The sequence below is a fragment of the Syngnathus acus genome, chromosome 14 (assembly GCF_901709675.1).
Source record: "Syngnathus acus chromosome 14, fSynAcu1.2, whole genome shotgun sequence".
Lineage (NCBI taxonomy): Eukaryota > Metazoa > Chordata > Actinopteri > Syngnathiformes > Syngnathidae > Syngnathus > Syngnathus acus.
In genome coordinates, this window is record NC_051099.1 from 5,362,420 (window position 1) to 5,380,506 (window position 18,087).

Below are 18,087 nucleotides of genomic sequence, written 5' to 3' on the forward strand. Positions count from 1 at the left end.
GCTCCCCTCTGCCACAAATAGATGTTCTGGTAACTTCCACCAATGTGTAGAGGGGAGTGGAAAGAGGAGGGCCGTCATATAAATACCAGGTGGCCAAACATTGTCAGCGAGGGAGGCCAAAGTGCACCTACCATAGCAGAAGCAGCTCTCCTCGGTTCATCATGGCAGAGAGACGCATTCCTTTCACTCTAGTCCGCAGCCCAAGCTGGGACCCCTTCCGCGACTGGCACAGCCGCATCTTCGACCAGACCTTCGGCATGCCCACCCCGATGGAAGACTTGGCTTCCTACCCCTGCACCCACTGGCCGGGCTACATGCGGCCCGCCTCCGTGATGACCCCCGAGATGATGTACCCCGGCGCCGTGATGGCCCAGCAGGCCCGCGCCCTGTCCCGCCAGATGAGCACGGGCATGTCGGAGATCAAGCAGACCCAAGACAACTGGAAAGTCTCTCTGGATGTCAACCACTTCTCACCTGAAGAGCTGGTGATCAAGACCAAGGATGGAGTGGTGGAGATTACTGGTAAACTCTCGTTTAATTTAGGACTACGTGTATCGAGATTGACACGCATCTTTGCATGCGTTACTTGAATTCAGTTTGTCCCTTGCATTGGTTTTCATTAGATTGTGCAGGACCAGCCCCCCAAATCCGTGCTGCTCCTAACAGCTTAACTGTTCTGGAAAGTTCTAGTTACATAACGCCTTGGAACAATGCATTGATGTTTTCCAGCGTGCTAGTGGGTGTGGACTTTTCGCTGAGACAAAAGCGTGACTTCCTTATCTCTGACTTCACACTTTTTGACCCAATGCTCTTGGATGAAGGTTTAAAAGAACACTTGGATCTTGTCCAGGTTTTGACATCTGACACACTCCACATAATCGGCCGGGGCACCAAATATAAACAAAGCCACAGTGGGATTTGCAGCCTTCTGTTCACTTATGTCAAAAGAAAACAAAGACCATCTGCTTCAATGTTAACCATGCTGAAAGGTGATCGGTGACTTTGACAAGACTCGAGTCGGTCCTTTTTAGGTTAAGTGTCCATGAGAGCCAATCACAGTGCATCGTCTGCCTGTTGCCACAACAAACACTCAAGCACATTGATCGAATGTTAGTTGTTAGAGTCATTTTCAACTGTGTGGAGTTGACCTGAAGGGAACACCTGTCTTGAAATGATGTCACTCATGAGAGCTGAATCCATCCCAGTTGACTGCAGAGGAGGGTGACCAACCCAATTGCAGGGCTGCCCAACATTCTTGGAGATTCCAGTCCAGTCAGTGGGGTTCTTGAAGTGGAACACAAAGACACTAGGCAGACTATAAATACAGAAACATGAAGAGAATGCAGCATTGGTGGTATATGAGCTCATGATCTCACATTATGTCATAAGTGGAGCATTCATGCATATTTGCAGGAAAACACCATTTGCAGTCTCAGTTGGAATGTATTATTATTATCATTAATCATCTTCTTCTTGTTTGATCCATAGGCAAACATGAGGAGCGAAAAGATGAACATGGTTTTGTATCCAGATGTTTCACCAGGAAATATACGTAAGTAGTTCATGCCTTTTTGAAATCTGAAAAATAGGAAGGTTTTTAATTGCTATGGCAATGGGGGTTTGATTATAGGAATGAAGTGTTATTTTTTGAAAATGAAAAAAAAACGTCCCTCCATGATCAAAAATGGTTTTTGCTTTGGTTTTGCTGCCATCCAGAGGCCACACTGTCAACTAAACAGAAGGCGTCAACGTTTTTTTTTTCTTTCTTTTTTTTCAAATCGACAGTTTTATAAAGTAAAAATAATAATAGTAATAATAATTTAAAAATATTCATCTATACTTATTAATGGCTATTTTACTCATCATATATTTTGCTATGACCAAAGAAAAAGGCAGTGCTCAAGAACTATTTGGGATTTTAAATATTCACAAATATATTTTACGACAGCAGGGTGATTGTCATCTACACAAAAGAATTTTTCTATATTTTTGTCAGGAGTAGTTGAAGCTTATTGTTGGGAGGAGCAGTAAATAACCTCATGTCAGTGTTTCTCTTTTCTTATAATAGACTACACCTTAATAATGATATTTGTTTTCTGGCAGCCTCCCTTCCAGCGCCAACGTAGAAAAGGTCACCTCCTCGCTGTCTCCCGATGGCGTGTTGACCGTGGAGGCCCCACTGGCCAAGCTGGCCATCGGGGCCGCAGAGACCTCAATACCCGTCACTGTGGACACCAAAAGTAGCGTGGTGAAGAAATGAGACTCGCTCGCTTGTGTCCAAACAAAATAATTTCAACGGCAACATCTGGACTCACTGAGCTAAGCCACGGCGAGAGCACCTTTACTGCATGTGTGTGTTTTCTGCTGTACTTGTTCTCCTGTATCTCACATACTTTGTTCTCCTTTCCTTATTTCTGCTGAGCTCCTCTCCTCTCCTCTCACACAATCATATCAAGTCTCTAGAGAGCATGCACTTCAAAAACACCCAAAAGCAGAACAATGCCCGTTACAAGTCTGCAAATAGGCTCCTTTCATCCTCAGTTGATTTCAAAATGTCAACAGAGAATAAAGACAAAATTGCATACACGGTGTCTCTCTTTTTGGGCTATTTTATTTCTACCATGAGCTCATTTTCTAAAAATAAAATACCTGATATTTCTCATTTTTCATGCACACGTCGTACAACTTTATACTGCTATCCGTTCTTGTCCATTCTGTGGCACCATGTGTTATTCTTCGCACATATGTTGCTTACATGTGTCAGGTCGTCATGGAAACAGAGCGCTGACGTCGTCAAAGAGCTGCAGGCCGTCACAAAACACATTCAAATGGTGGAGTGAAAAGCCTGGAAGAGAAGCCGGGGGGGGGGCTGATTAAAGGACACTGGAGAACATTTTGGATGGACACTTTGGAATCAGACGTTTTTCTTAAGTATCAGTAATGTGCCACTTTAATATAAAACACATTCAAATATCTATATTTACATCATTTTTCTCACTTCCATAATATCTGACGATGTCATCATCTCTTCAAACCTTCCCGTACATAGAACACACGAATGAAGCAATGTTCAGATGACTCATTGTGAAGAGTATGGAGGTCATCCAGTGCAGTGGTCTGTCAGAGGCGGATCAAATGAAAGATGAATCAGCACAACTGCTGATGGAGTGTCCCGCCACGCCCGCCGCGGCGTCGTACGTCCTCTTCCTTCTGTGTTCATATTGCGTGCCAGTCCACTAATGCACATGCTAACCTCACTCTTGACTCGGAAGCTGCAGGCCAGCGCTATTTATAGAGCGCTCTGCTATGCACTCAGCCTCCAGCATGTTGTATAGTTACACAGGGCAGATAACACATGATTCATGGCCTCTGAGTCTCCACTTTTATTTTCTTTAGGCTTTCAGAGTCTAACCTATTCATTCCCCAGAATTAGAATGGGCACCACCCATCTTCTCAACCACAATCCAAACTAATGCACGTAAATATCACTTTTGATCGCTGACTTGCTCATGAAATCGGTCAGAATAACAAACCTAAGACTCCTCCGGTAACATCGGAACCGCAAAATATATAATTGATTGGAGTGTGAAATTTTAACAAGGCAAGGAATAGGTTTGAGGAGTAACAATCCAGCGCTCTTGTGGTGAACTGGTCGGCTGTCTCCAAAGCACTTAGCATTTCGACATTTCCTCTGAGTCACTTCTCCCTTCCACTTAAATTCAGGCATAAATGATTCATATGGCTTCTCATCAAACCAGCACATCTCAACCTACCAGGGAAATGCTTCTTCACATGAAGACGCAATGACCTGTTTCTTCTTCTCCTTCCTCGTGACCATTGCATGTTCCTTTCCTGTATTTGCTATTGTGATATTATTGAGAAATATCTTGATTTCCTCTGTTCTCCAGAGGGAAATAATGCTGCTGACACCTGGTGGTGGATCATTTGAACTCGACTAGAGTCATCAATTTCCTTCTTTGGTTGAAACTGTTTTGTATTTGTATACTTGAAAGCATTGAGTTGGATTTGAAGTCATACTAGCACAAAATGTCATCTTCTCCAAAACAAACACCATTTGAGAATGGGCAAGTCTCATTTTGTTTAGGAAGAAATCTGGATTGGCTAATACAATTTACCTTGAAGGGCAAAGGTCGTCCAATGGAAGGCCCGGTCTTGATTAGCTTCTAACCAGGAAGCTTTGAGCAGCCGTTTTCAAATTGTCTGGTGGAAGAAGTGGAGAACGTTTCTTTGCCTTTTTATTTATTTTTTCCCTTCCAGTTCATTCATTGCAGTAATGGATAAATATGGCTTCCGTTGTTTTATTTTCTCATCATTGCTATTGTTATTATTTTATTGCTCACCTCTGTGGAATATGAAAAGAAAGATTGTTTTTTTTTTTTCCATCTTTTCTTCCCAGTTTCAAGGTAAGAACAGCTTTTTTAGTTTTAGTGTTGGGCCTCATTGGATAGGTGAGCATGCATAACATTTTCCTCTTCCTTTTAATGTTGAACTTTGCATTTCTAAACGTGATGGACACATCAAAATGGCATGCTGTTTCTAAATTTCGATTGACAAATTGGACTCTGATATTTCCTGAGATTGCAATCACTATGAATTGAAGGATGAGATGATTAAATTGGTTTACTATTATTGCAGATTAAATATTGTATGTGTAAAATTATAATGTATCACATGTTTACTCTGAGTTTTTAAAAAGTCAGCCTTGATGGAGTCTTCCAGTTTTTAATATTATGCCCCCCCCCTTCACTTTAATATGCAATACATTTTTATTAATTTTGTATGAAATAAATATATCAATGGCTCATGCATGGATATATTATTGGTAGATCGCTTGGAAATATCTTACATATCTTAATATTTATTTTAGTTCATTTCCTGTGAGAGTTTTCAGTGTAGTTGTTTTGTGCTTTGTGACGCATTTAATGACGGCACCTTTTTTTGTCCTTACCAAGAAGTGCATGTGACCATAGTAATGTCTGTAACAGATCAATTTATTGGTAACAATTACTGATTTGGTATAGCGTACTTCAGCAAATGGAGTAAAGAAAAGACATTTGAAAATCAAGTCTAGCTAACAATTGCCATAAAAAGAAATAAATAGAAAATCATCTGAAATAAGGTCTAATATTTTCCCATATCCTATGAATACATAACATCTACAATATAAGTTAATCAATTGAAGCTACTCTATAAATACATCACCAGCATGCACAATACTGTAATATGGAGAATACTGGAGCAGTTCTCATCTTACACCCAAGAAACAAAATACTGTCATAGGCAAAAGAAACTGCAGATAGTGAAGTGAGGTGAATTCACAAAGCCCAAAGGGAGCCTTCTGCTAACAACCGTGGCTTCAGCTGCTCTCGTGCTTCCACAAGCCATTTCAGACGAGTAGGGCTGGAACCGTTTCTTGCAATCTACTTTTTTTTTGCTATGTGACTTCTGTGAGTATAATCGCCGGCTCCAAAACGGGAGCCCGTTGAGGTTATTATAGTGACCACAATACTGACACTAAGGATTAGAACAGACAATTAAAAACAGTTAATTTATTCAATAAAGCACGTCATCAGCACATGATAGGGACAAGCTGCACTAAGTTTACTTGATGAACTTCTATTTAGTTACAGTATGACTGTGTGGCTTAGCTGGACACACACACACACACCTGACACAAAGCAAAACAAAAGAACACTTTTGATTTTTTTTTTTTTCTCTTCTCCATGTTATGCTCAATAACGGAGACAACCTGCTTTTCACTCAACGACCGTAGTGTGCTGCAACTAAAGATGTCATGTCGATACGCACGTATGTGGACAGACACCCCGAGAAGCCGCCGCCGCATTTGTCAGCAGTATGCAAGCAAGGCCGTGACATTCAAGGTTACTGAAATTTTCCCTGTTTCGCGTCAAACTCAATTTCGGAATACTTCTGCCTTCCCTCGCTCGATGCAATTGAGACACCTCCGCTTCATTTGCACAATGACGCCCGCCGTCTCCGGCAGCCGTCTGGACGCTGGCTGGCGCCAAAGACGCGCCGCTTTCTCAATGGCGTTCTAGCAAATGCTGCAGAGGCTACCAAGAAGGAGGATTAGAATTTTTTTTCTTTTTTTATTATTATTTTTTTAAATAACTGTAGTTTATACCTCAAGCTAAGATCTTCTTTTCTCCTACTCGTTTCACTTTTAGTTTGTGGAAAAATAAAGAGCAGCGGCAGCCGCGTTAGTACCATTGGCTGCCATTGGATGTTCCACCTCTTCCCCCCCCACCCGCCGTTTAGCTTTAATTTCTAACTTTTTCAGTATTATTTTATTTTTGTCATTTGTGAGCGCGACTGTTGTGGTGTTTTTGGCAGAACGAGGTTGCAGGCTTCTTAGTTGTTGCCCTCGCCGCCCTCGTCGTCCTGCTGGTCGCTTGTCCACAGCGTCAAGTTGTCTCGTAGCAGCTGCATGATGAGAGTGGAGTCTTTGTAGGAGTCCTCGTTGAGGGTGTCCAGCTCGGCGATGGCGTCGTCGAAGGCGGTCTTGGCCAGGTGGCACGCTTGCTCCGGGGCGTTCTGGATCTCGTAGTAGAAGACGGAGTAGTTGAGAGCCAAGCCCAGGCGGATGGGGTGAGTGGGCTGCATGTGCTCCTTGCTGATCTCATGGGCCTCGTTGTAGGACTTCTCGGAGGATTCCACCACGGCGGCTCGCTTCTCGCCGGTGGCCACCTCGGCCAGGTAGCGGTAGTAGTCGCCCTTCATCTTCAGGTAGAACACCTTGCTCTCGTGCTGCGTCTCGTTGCAGTTCTTGATCAGGAAGTTGTCGAGGAGGTTGAGCACATCCTGGCAGACCGTCTCCAGCTCCTTCTCGATTTTTTCCCGGTAGGCCCGTACCATCTCGATTTTCTTCTCGTTACCGTCGGCGGACGTCTTCTGCTCGATGCTGGAAATGACGCGCCAGGACGAGCGCCTGGCGCCGACCACGTTCTTGTAGGCCACGGAGAGAAGGTTCCTCTCTTCGTTGGAAAGTGCTTCGTTCAGTTCTGTGACCTGACAGACAAAATGAGTTGGATGAGTTGAGCAGGAGCAAATTGAGTATATATTTTTTTTAATTTTGTTTTTTTCAAATGCTCTTTCAAGCCACCGGAAGCCACGCCTTCCGTTTCACTGACATCATCGTCCGTGATGAATGCTGATTGGCTGTCGTCATCGTTCTCCGCTTGTTTTGTGCTGTTTTGACGGATGGGCCCGTCCGTGTCTGTCTGAGGGATTTAATCCTTTATAGCCTACTGGGACCTCGCCACAGAGGAGTCTTTAGACCTTTTCAGAGTGTAAAGCCTTTCTTTTTTCACCACCAAATTCTGTTCCATTAGCAAAGCGGGAAAGGGGAGGGGGGGTGAACTTTGCTCTTTATGTCTATACTCGAAACAATGTTGCCCAAAACAACTTGGTGCTTTTACTGGTATTGTGTTAATGGAAAAGCAAATGTTTGTGACATCAGAGATGACAAGTGGGGTTTTCTTTTTGTCATATTCTTTCAATGTCAAGCACCGTGTCCATCTGATTGTCTCTTCTTAAGACAAATATGTGGAACGTGATTGAAGTCTTTGCTAAGAAGGTAAAGGCTTTTGTCTGCTGGCTGAGCTGTGCTTTGCAGTGACGGTACCTGTAACCGAGCGAAAGTAGGAGGAAAAGGTAATCTGATGCTACGAGCGCCTGTTTCCATAGCAACTGCAAAATCTTATCCCTGATCTAATCTCTAGTGGAAAGGATGCTGACATGGCTGTTGGTGTGGACAAAGCTGCAGCGGGCAGCCGTGTGGGTGGGAATCCCTGCAAATCAACCAATTTCAGATTTCTTGTCATATTGGCTTTTTCGGGGTTCAGATGCTAAAGCTCGAGAAACCTAAAAGCCAAAATGTGGTGGAGAACAACCGACTTAGCTAGAATCAATGTATATATAGATTGTATGTTCCTAAAGAACAAAATTTGGATTGCATTAGTACTCAAATAATGCATATTGTTTTTTTCTTAATGCTTTATTTCAATACCAACACGTGCGTTAGCATATCAAAAACCATTTAGGTTCTGTTCCTTTTTAGTTAAACATTAACTTGGAGAGGCAGGTTTATCCAGTAATAAGTCAACTATTCTTCACTTTGGCATTGCGTTACATAAAACTCAAGATAGACCTAAACTCTGAAATTGAATATTTTATGAAGCCGTGACAAAAGTGATGACTCTGTTTTTAATAGTACCATTTTTATCTTTCAACGCAATACGGCGGTCCTTTGTGCAGAGCCTTATCAATAATCCGAATGACCTCTGTACTGCAAGAATATAAAGGCAGGAAAACAATAAAATGACATCAATTGCATAATGAGCTGACTTCCGAGCAGAGAGGAAAGTCACCCAACCCCCCCATCGCTCATTGTGGAAGCACATCAACATCATACTGCCCTTAAATTACAAATCGCAGAAATACGGAAAGAATGAGCCGGCGCTCAAGCCACGAGCTTTAGAAAAAACAACATGGCGAGGGTGAGCAGGAAGCCACGCTGCCGCTATGACAATAGCCCTCTGTCTGTCTACCCATAATGCTCATCAATTGTGCCTGCTCTCGTCCTTACACACCCGAATCTTCAAACAACCAAGGATAATCGATAACTTCCTTTTTGACAGCTCTCTTTGGTCATTAATGTATACGGGAAACACTGACCAGCGTCTCACGTTTCATTTATTGAGGTTTTGATGCATATAGCAAAGGCGTGGAAAGGTCTTCCAACTCTCCCATTTCTGTCTTCTTATTCTGCGGCCTTCCTTGCTCATTTGCTCCGAGTCTGGAGGCTCTTCTAAGCTGATGTGACAAGCCCCCCTGGTGACCCTCTTTTCAAGCAGCAGAGCACAAAGGCGCAGCGGACTACCTGACGTCACTGGCGGCGTGAATAGGGATTGTTGCTTTAGCCACAAAGAGTGAAGAAGAGGGGAGGGGCGGAGCACACCAGAGTTGGGATGCTGCTCAAGTGTCACTTTGTTGCCATGTACAACGCTAGTATAGTTGTTGGGCAGATCAAATATTTTAAATGTGTGTAGGAAAGGAGAGGAAGTCTCGGTCAAGAGGATCACAAACACTTGCATACAAGGGCGGATTATTACTTTACATGAGTCACGACTTTAAAGAAATGAGATTAGTGCGGAAATCAGTGTACTGCTTGCAGTCCGAAGAAAGAGGGAGATGTGGGAGTGGAAAAAAAAAAACTGAGAATCATACCCAGAACCTCTGACTATGAGGGAATTACTTCTGGATATGCTCATTATGCTGCTCATCAGATGGCTTTGTGTTTTTGATTCCAAAAACATCTTGTGTTTTTCAGATATTCATTTTTGAGCTAGAAAAGCTTGCACAATATGGAGTATGTAAATCTCTAATTGAAATGTTATTGATCGGTGTCTTTTTTTTTAGCTCATTTGTGGCTTAAAGATTTCCATCATTGCTTTATTTCAAGTTCTCTTCGCTCTGTTTGTGTAAAGATGTGCTAGATCAAGATATGAATGCTGCCATTGATTCCTTGTGGACTTTTGAATTTCTGTTGGACTTTGTTTGCTTTAAGGGCGTGCCGGGTGAATTTATTGTTTCTTTATCATCCCTCGTGTGTCTGCATTTTGCATCTGTTCAATTTCAAGGCTGTTTATGATCTTAGTACCAAATTGAGCTATCAGGAGTGCAGCCAAAAAGGGTCTGCATGGGGTCTTTGTCCCCACATCACTGAACCTCAATAGAAGTTCGATTGCATGCATGAAAGAATACGTAATTTGTGCAATCATCTGAAAACACATCGCGGTAAAGCTTGCCTTGTTGTGCCTTCTTCTTCTCGTAAATTGTTTTCTGTTCATAACTTCTGTAATTGTCCCTAAAACACAGCCAATGCCATTAGACAAGTAGCCAACAGATGAACATAGTTTGCGGCTCTTGTCCCTGAATCCCAAAGTTGACCAGCCTCAGTTTTTGTTTTGAGTAAAGGCGGTTGCCATGTCCACAGCGGCAAGGGATTCCCCACTTTAAATGATGGGTGAGGCTGCAGAGTGCAGACACACCCCTTCCTTCTGCCCATGCAGTGCTGCAGAGAAGACACTGGCACTGGCACACCGACCGCTTTCACTCTGACTCTGCATAAATGGGACGGGGTGGAGCCACAGTCCTTGGAACATTATGGACAACTACCATAGCAACACCTGACATGCTGAAGATAGGCTTTTTTTCTTTTCTGCTTCCATATATTAGATTAGCAGGGTTGCTGTAGGATTTAAAAAACAAAACAAATATATTCACGAGAATAATAAAGCATGCCTATCTGCATTTATCTCCAAGACTTCCTTCAAAATCCTTGTATTGAATGTAAGTACAGTAGCTACTGTAGTCGCCCAGACAAAATGCTGCTCGTGAAATGGTGCACTACGGGTGAGCCTGTGCTGCATCTTGCCAGATGCTGCGGCACGCCTCTGTGCGGACCTACTGAATGGCTGCAGGGCCGAGAAAGGCCGAAGGTGCACGGATATGCGCTTGCCAAATCCGCCGAATCGATGATTAATGCAGTGTCGCTTTTCGTCATGCGACAGTTCGACCGTTTTTTGCTGCAATATGACAATTAAGAGAGCTGGAGGTGGGGAGGGAGGGAGGGGGTGCTGCGCGTCCAGCGGTCCACCAACACCCACGTCTCCAAAAAAAAAAAGGGGGCGCTTATCTTGCGCGCATCTACGCCAGAATCGATTGCGATCAACCTTGAGCCAAAATTGCGCTTCGTAATGCGTCAAACCCGCACCCGTCGTGAAAAAGCGCTAAATCCTATTTAATCGATACATGTAAACGCGATTCTTTGACGCGGTATTGGTAATCGGCGCAACAGCACCTCGAACGATATTCGATGAGGTGTCATTGTAAAACATTACATTAGACGTCGATTCATGCTGTCACTATTGGGTGGTGATGGTTTGAAAGTGCGCGTGGGGGGGCGGGGGGGGGGGGGTGCTGCCTACACGACCACGCACGCACACAGACCGTAAAAAGGGAGCCTGGCAGAAAGGCACCGCCCCAAGATCAAGCGGTCCGCATTCTCACGACCACAGACCGCTACCAGAACTATTAATACTCCAAATGAATGACTGAACCCCAAATGAGCCAAATCGTAGCGCGGTGGTCTCCCCTTCTAGCATTATGACAAGACTAGAATCCGAACAGGGTCTTCATGGGCCTTGCAAGCCCCCCCCCTTATCCAAATAACATGATCTCAATCGTAATTTTTCCGCACGCAACCAGACTCACGTTTCTTTAATTGAAATTGCGGTTTTTAATTGTAACCTTCATCCACTAATTGTGTGTGGCTTATTCCGTTATGTCTGATCATGACAAGACACCTTGCGCTCTTGCCCAGCCAGGCAGGATCTTTCATGGGCGTGCTTTTGCTCCATTGCGCATGCACATGTATGCGTACGGGGAAAATGAATGACATATCAAGCAAAGGGAAAAAAAGTAAAGGTCAATTCCGAGAAGGGCTACTTACCGACTTCATGGCAGCTGCCATATCGTCATATCGCTCAGCTTGCTCGGCCAGCCTGGCCTTCTGCACCAGTTGCTCGCGGTCCACCATGTTGGATGTTGAGCTTGCTGTCGTTATGTGGAACGTATTTCTATAGCTTACAAATGTGTCGCTGTGTGAGTGTGTCTTTTTTTTTCTTTTAAATGGAGACTGTAACGTTATGCGCTCCTCACGTCGCAGCTGCTGCCTGCCGTCTGACTGTGTGGGCCTTGCGGACGGGACACCCCTCCCACTCGGAGCACTTTCTACGGACTTGTCACCGCCCACTTGGGCGTGTCCTCGTGTCGTGATGTAACGGGCCTGGCATGGCAACCCCCCCCCCCCCCCCCCCCCCCCACCGCCTTTCCGCGCTACGTTACAACTCGTACAAGGTAACGAGAGCATTCCATGGTCAAACATCAAGATACAGGGTGTATTTAAAAATAAGATTTATTTTGTCCAACTTCTTTTTATTGTTTTTGCAATACATGCATATTTGAGATTTAAAAAAAAAAAAAACAAGTATAATTTAATTTTCAAGGGAGGGAGCGATACACTATATTCACAAGCCGGTTATTTCCGGTCATACTTGCTCTTAGCATTGTTATTGTTCTTCTTTGCCCTTTTACGTTCTTCCATGTGGTACATTCGCTGTCATTTATAGTTTTAGAGAGAAATATCGAATTTGAAAACTAGGGCGGATAGAAAAAATGTTTCTTCTCCTAGTGAATTGTAAAGTGCTTAATAGACATTGGACGTTACCATTCCGAGGTGTCATTTTATTTTATCGTATATTGTCACTAGTTATTACGTGATGCATGAATTCCAACAGCAGCGGAATATTCCCGTTACCGCTGTTATTTACATTTTATACACAAGTCCAGTATTGCTGCAATGACTCGACCTATTCGGTAGGAGCGCTTCTTTTATAGTCATAACAGTGTGCAGGTGACACCGGCATCTTCTGAGTGGTCACAGTTGTGCACGTTCCAGGCTATATGAGAGCAATTCCGCAGGGAGACTTCGCTACCGTTGCACTTGAGATTGTCCAATAGGATTGTTCCCGTTCCTTGACCAAAGTGGGCTTCCCCCCACGCCGCGATGGCCTCCCCACAGCCGAGCTGGCGGCACACGACCTTGGCGTCGGGGATGTCCCATGCGTCGTCACACACTGTGCCCCATCCAGAATTTAAGTACATCTCCAAGCGACCTTCGCATTCATGCTGACCATCGACCAGCCTCAGTGTTCCTACAGAAAGAAAAATAGCTTAATAGTCAAGCATTAATGCATTCATATTTTTTTTCTTTATACTATGAAGACTACTAGACTTGCCATCAGGCATGGAGGTGGTGGGGTCGTCGGTGGCCGTGTCATCTATTATGCTAAAATCACGGGCAAATCCACTGAAGGGTATAGCCGCTGGAAAAAATAACAGATTCGCAAACATTGACGATTGAGTGTAGATCTCTCATCTCCCTGACCAACTTTAAATACAGATTCACATTTGACCTGTCATGTCAAAAAGTTCAAGTCAAGCCTTACGTGTACAAATAACTCCCGCATCCTCATGATGGCCACAGTTGTGTTGCCCCACACCGGAATGGATGCACCTGGACAGATGTGTTTCTTCACCAGTACAATGTACATTGTCCAGCAGGATGGGACCGGAACCGTAGCCAAAATAGGCCTGTGATTTGGCTTCAAGAGCCATGCCGCAGCCCAGCTGCCTACATACCACTACGGCATTGGCCATATGCCAGCCATCGTCGCAAACTGTGCCCCATACGTTATTGTACTGCACTTCCACGCGACCCTGGCAGCTGTCGTATCCGTTCACCACGCGAATAGCCATTGGAGCTGCGCAGAAACACGTTTTTTTTTAATCCTAATTCAACGGGTACAGTTAAGCATCTCGTCATACGAGCTAGACAAGTACCTTTTGTTTGAGGAGCGGTCTGAATACTTGTCATGAGTTCTGTAGCTGTGACATCAACATTTGTTGCTGGAAAAAAAAGATCCAAATATAACAGCATAGTGTTATGTTTATCCAGTGCAAGAAACTTAGGGGAGAAATGTCTCCCCCTGTTGGTCACCAACATCATGCACATCATTCTAGTTCATTCTTCGTTCATAGCTGCGTGGGCACTACTGATGCGATTAAAGAAATATTTATTTATTATATTTGCTGCACTACACTTTATCACTTTTGTACATGTAACATTTTTGCTTGCCATTGTCTTGTGGTCACTTGTATTATAGTTGAATAATCTTTGGCAGAATTCAGTTAAAATTATTTTCATATGGAACATGCTCATACTGTGCATCATAGTAAATGCAATGTATTGAAATACACTAATTGTACACGCAAATATTATACCTGCTGTTTCCTGCGTGGACCGGGTGGACCCTAGGCTTTCAGTGGATGGGTAAACTGGAGGCACAGTTTTGGTGGGTCCTGTACCTAAGTAGGCAACAGTTTTAAGTATTTATAAATGTATGATAAGTTATTACATACATTTTGTGATATTGTACATGCAAGATGTGTAATAACATACCAGAGCAGGTGATGCCAGCATCTTCATGATGCCCACAGTTGTGGTTGCTCCAACCAAGGTTTGCACATTGAGCGAGTTGCTCCTCACTGCCAATGCAGTTGATGTTGTCCAGAAGAATATGTCCGGTGCCGTAACCAAAGTAGGAGTTGGTGTGAGCCGACACGACTTGGCCACAACCTAACTGGCGGCAGACGACTTCAGCCTCCCTGGCATCCCAATCGTCATCGCACACCGTCCCCCAGCGTCCCTTGTAGTAGATCTCCACCCGGCCCTGGCAGGAGTCCTTTCCCTCTACAAGACGTACGGTGCCGTCTAAAGATGAGAACAGTTTGTTAGGTGGGATACGTTTCGTGAAGAATTTGTCATCACAAAACAATATCATAAAAATATTTTTTATGCCGCAGCGAATTTAATAAGCAGCAATGGCAACTTTTATATCCTGTACAACAGGGGTGTCAAACTAATTTTTCTCACGGGCCGCATTGTAGTCATAGCTTCTTTCGGAGGGCCATTATGACTGTCAACCCAAATAAATGTATGAGCACCTCATATTTTATACAGTAAAAGCCACGAAACAAACTGATAAATAACGTTTTCAAATCAAACGAGTAAAAACTGGTCAAATATTTTTTTAAAAAGATATTAAAAGTGAAGACAATTTGCAATTCTAGTAATGACACACGAATTTGATGCACAATTAGTCTTCGCGGGCCACATAAAATGATGTGGCGGGCCGTATCTGGCCCCCGGGCCTTGAGTTTGACACCTGTGCGGCACAATGAAGGTAGTGCTTACCTAAGATTGCATTCTTGGGAGGTGCTGTTGTAATACCCCCTGACGCTTTTGCTCCTACCACCAGTGGTTCTAACCGCAAAATAAAAAAAGTCACATTTCATTCTCACAACTCTGACGCTTCAACGTCACCGTACTTTACCTCGACATTTGATGGACACATCCTCATAGTGGTAACAGTTGTGTACGCCCCAGCCCAGACTGTCACAGTGACCCAGGTTTGTTTCCCAACCCTGGCAGTCCACATTATCCAGCACGATAGGTAGATAGGTTTGTCCATAGTGAGAGGTGCTACCCATAGCCACAGCCACTCCGCAGTCCAGCTGATGACACACGACTTGGGCATCCAGCATGTCCCAGTCATCGTCACACACGGTGCCCCAGTTGTCATTGTAGTAGACTTCCACGCGGCCCTCGCACCTGTTAGGCCCGTCTGTCAGTCGCACTTTGGACCAAAAAAAAAAAATTAGATCCCCTGTTTATGAGGATTATTCCAAATCGGGAAAATGCGCTCATTTAAATTCCAAGACACCTGTTCTCTGATATCATTCTTTTTATAATAAAAAAAAAAAGTGTGACGATGTCTGTTTTATCAACAAAAGTGTAACATGTATTATTTTTGTTGGTTCAACAAAATTGTATCTTGCTAAACGAAAAAAATTTAAGGAGGTGAATATTTTTCCATAACGAATGATTTGACTGACTTGACAAAAAAAATATTCTTGTCTTGGTATACTTTAACAACCTGTATCTTATCCCGTGAAAAATGCTTCGTATAATAGTGTTGAGCACATTTGGAAAGCCCAAGGCACTTTTTTAACCTAGCTGTTGACAGTGACGGATAATATTCAGTATTTTATGGCATGGCCTAGATGTCGACACTTTCTTCCAGAACATGAGAGTCGGTGGCAGGAGCATCTTGACAGTCCAAGCTTACCTTGGTAATGCTTCTTCACTGGGTATTGCTGCTCATTGGCTGAAAAAGAAATGAGGCGGTGAAAATATGAGCTTTTTTTTTTTGCTTTGTTATTTTGTTAGCGAAGATGTTTTGGCGTCGACCAACGAGATAACGCTTGAAGGCTTGTTTGGTTCCAACACCTCACAAAGACTTTCGAAGCATATTTGTATAGATCACATGATTCACACTCAATCTAGGTCATTTCACAGGTGTCTCCCTTTTGTTTATTCAATGAAACTTGGATTTCACTTTTCACTACTCAGAGTATTCAAATTTCATAGGTGCGGAGAGTTTTTTTTTTTTTTTCCAGGCAACAGCAATTTTGCATTTTGCATGTTTAATTTATATTTCACAAAAGAAAGATTAATCAGAACATACTAGTTGGGCTGCATACAACATATTACGAATAATTTTTTGGGGTTTGACTTCCCTTTTAATAAACACCAGGATATTATCAAGTTACTTACTAGGTGCAGCACGTCTACTTATTTTGATGTCTCCTGCAAATAGAGTACAGCACATGTCAACAAATCAGAAGTGTAACGAGCATAATGAATATTTGGCACGTTACTCACCTAATCGCGAGAGCACACCGAGCGCCACCAAAACAAGCGATCCAAGCAAGGTCACCAGCAGACACAAAGTCGGGTTCCAGCACTTACATAGGCTCTCTACAACACGCTGTCCTCGCATGGCTGCCTGAATGACCATCCGATGCCTGCAACACGTTCATACGTACACTGTCCCTCTTAGAAATCAACAATGTATATCATACAGCAAACAGGTCTTTGTGGCCTAGTTCCATTGTAGCCTAATTATAGTATTGGATTGTTTTCCCTCATGAGCCTGCAGCAATATTGATGGTGGTCTGATGAGTGGACTTGTCAAAAATGTGCTCCAAAACCAAAGTCATTCCATAAAATACAAAGGGGGTGGAGGGAAATTAATGCAAATGTTTAGTTTAGCTTTAGGGAGGGGGGGCAGGTGGCACCTGTGTTGTGGATTTCCGTATTGAAGGGGGATTCCCTTGAGACAAAGAATTTTGGGATTCACAGACAATCACTCAGTAATCGCAGGGAGATAGTGACAATGTGATGACTGACCATTGCTCAAATCATCTTTTCATGCAAGTAGAAAGTGACAAAGGGAAACATGTGCAATCTGACTTTTCCATTTGTCTTGACAGAAGAGTTCCTTTGGTCCATGAAATGTTTGTTGGCATCACAAGCTCACAATGTGGTGTGTCTCATCTTCAGGACACTTGGTAGATTTCCCCCCTGACCTTACACAGGAATGCGTATTAGAGGAGAATTTGATATTGGTCCCTGGAGATAGTGGACATTCCGAGCCAAGGGGGCACAAAAAGACATTTCTGCTTTCTATGGCTCCTATGCTCAGGCCTAAAGACTGCTTCCTGTAATCTGTCACTAAAACGCTTGAGCAGCCGATGACACGGCAGGGCTGCCTCTCATCTCCTCTTAAGCCACTCTCTCCCTCATCTCAAGTATGTTTTGGACAATTGCGAGGACAAGAGTTGGCCGCTACTTTTTTAATCCAGTGCATTTTTGCCAGAAAAGGGAAGCGGACCATATTGTTGAATATGTTTAATTTTCACTAAAACATGACTCTGGTGGTCATTTTTATTTAATGTTCATTCCGATATTATTTGCAAAAACGAACCGTCACGTGGGACAATTGTTTTAGTTATGAAAGAGGAAAAATGTCTCGTCATAATAGGATATAAGATGCATCCACTTGGGAATAATGTTACCTTTTGTATCACCTGTGCTTCCCCTCCCTTCTCATTTCCCGATCCTGAGAAATAGCTAGAAAATCTCATCACGACAAACAACAACTCATTGAATTGTCAATACGGAGGAATTCAAATCGCAAATAAGCATCTTAATGGACCTTTACCAACCATATTGTGTAAAATGTGCATTTATAAAAAAAATTCAAACGCTGTTCTGTGTTAAAAAAAAAAAGTCATTATGATTATACTTTTATAACCTTGACAAATTGTAAATAATTTAAAGAGCACATACCTGTTGTGAGAATCTATGGGGTCACTCAAATTTTCTCAAAACTCAAATAGTCGTCCACCTGCAAAATACTCTCGAAGAATATTATAAGGCTCAGTTAGCATTCCCAAATTGTGCTTTGTCTAAAGAGTGGCTCGACAATGTTCAAACCAGTAGCAGTTTGTGTT

General features: G+C 43.3%; 3 protein-coding genes across 3 annotated transcripts; 1 reads left to right on the forward strand and 2 right to left on the reverse strand.

Annotated features, from left to right (window-relative positions):
* The first annotated feature begins 73 nt into the window (after positions 1 to 73).
* On the forward strand, positions 74 to 2,589 carry hspb1 (heat shock protein, alpha-crystallin-related, 1). The gene is made up of 3 exons (XM_037269115.1): positions 74 to 522; positions 1,489 to 1,552; positions 2,104 to 2,589. Exons 1-3 carry the CDS (start codon positions 162 to 164, stop codon positions 2,258 to 2,260), a joined length of 582 nt encoding a protein of 193 aa, XP_037125010.1. The 5' UTR covers positions 74 to 161; the 3' UTR covers positions 2,261 to 2,589.
* Positions 2,590 to 4,991: 2,402 nt separating this feature from the next.
* Positions 4,992 to 11,817, reverse strand: ywhag1 (3-monooxygenase/tryptophan 5-monooxygenase activation protein, gamma polypeptide 1). Its single transcript, XM_037269113.1, has 2 exons — positions 11,558 to 11,817; positions 4,992 to 7,050 (listed from the first exon to the last, which is right to left on the reverse strand). The coding sequence occupies exons 1-2, from the start codon at positions 11,642 to 11,644 to the stop codon at positions 6,394 to 6,396; spliced, it is 744 nt and encodes a 247-aa protein (XP_037125008.1). The 5' UTR covers positions 11,645 to 11,817; the 3' UTR covers positions 4,992 to 6,393.
* Positions 11,818 to 12,045: 228 nt separating this feature from the next.
* LOC119133893 (scavenger receptor cysteine-rich domain-containing group B protein) lies at positions 12,046 to 17,228 on the reverse strand. The gene is made up of 11 exons (XM_037270088.1): positions 16,454 to 17,228; positions 16,346 to 16,378; positions 15,858 to 15,896; positions 15,063 to 15,365; positions 14,924 to 14,992; positions 14,129 to 14,440; positions 13,951 to 14,034; positions 13,510 to 13,575; positions 13,116 to 13,430; positions 12,906 to 12,992; positions 12,046 to 12,821 (listed from the first exon to the last, which is right to left on the reverse strand). Exons 1-11 carry the CDS (start codon positions 16,587 to 16,589, stop codon positions 12,505 to 12,507), a joined length of 1,761 nt encoding a protein of 586 aa, XP_037125983.1. The 5' UTR covers positions 16,590 to 17,228; the 3' UTR covers positions 12,046 to 12,504.
* Positions 17,229 to 18,087: the final 859 nt, after the last annotated feature.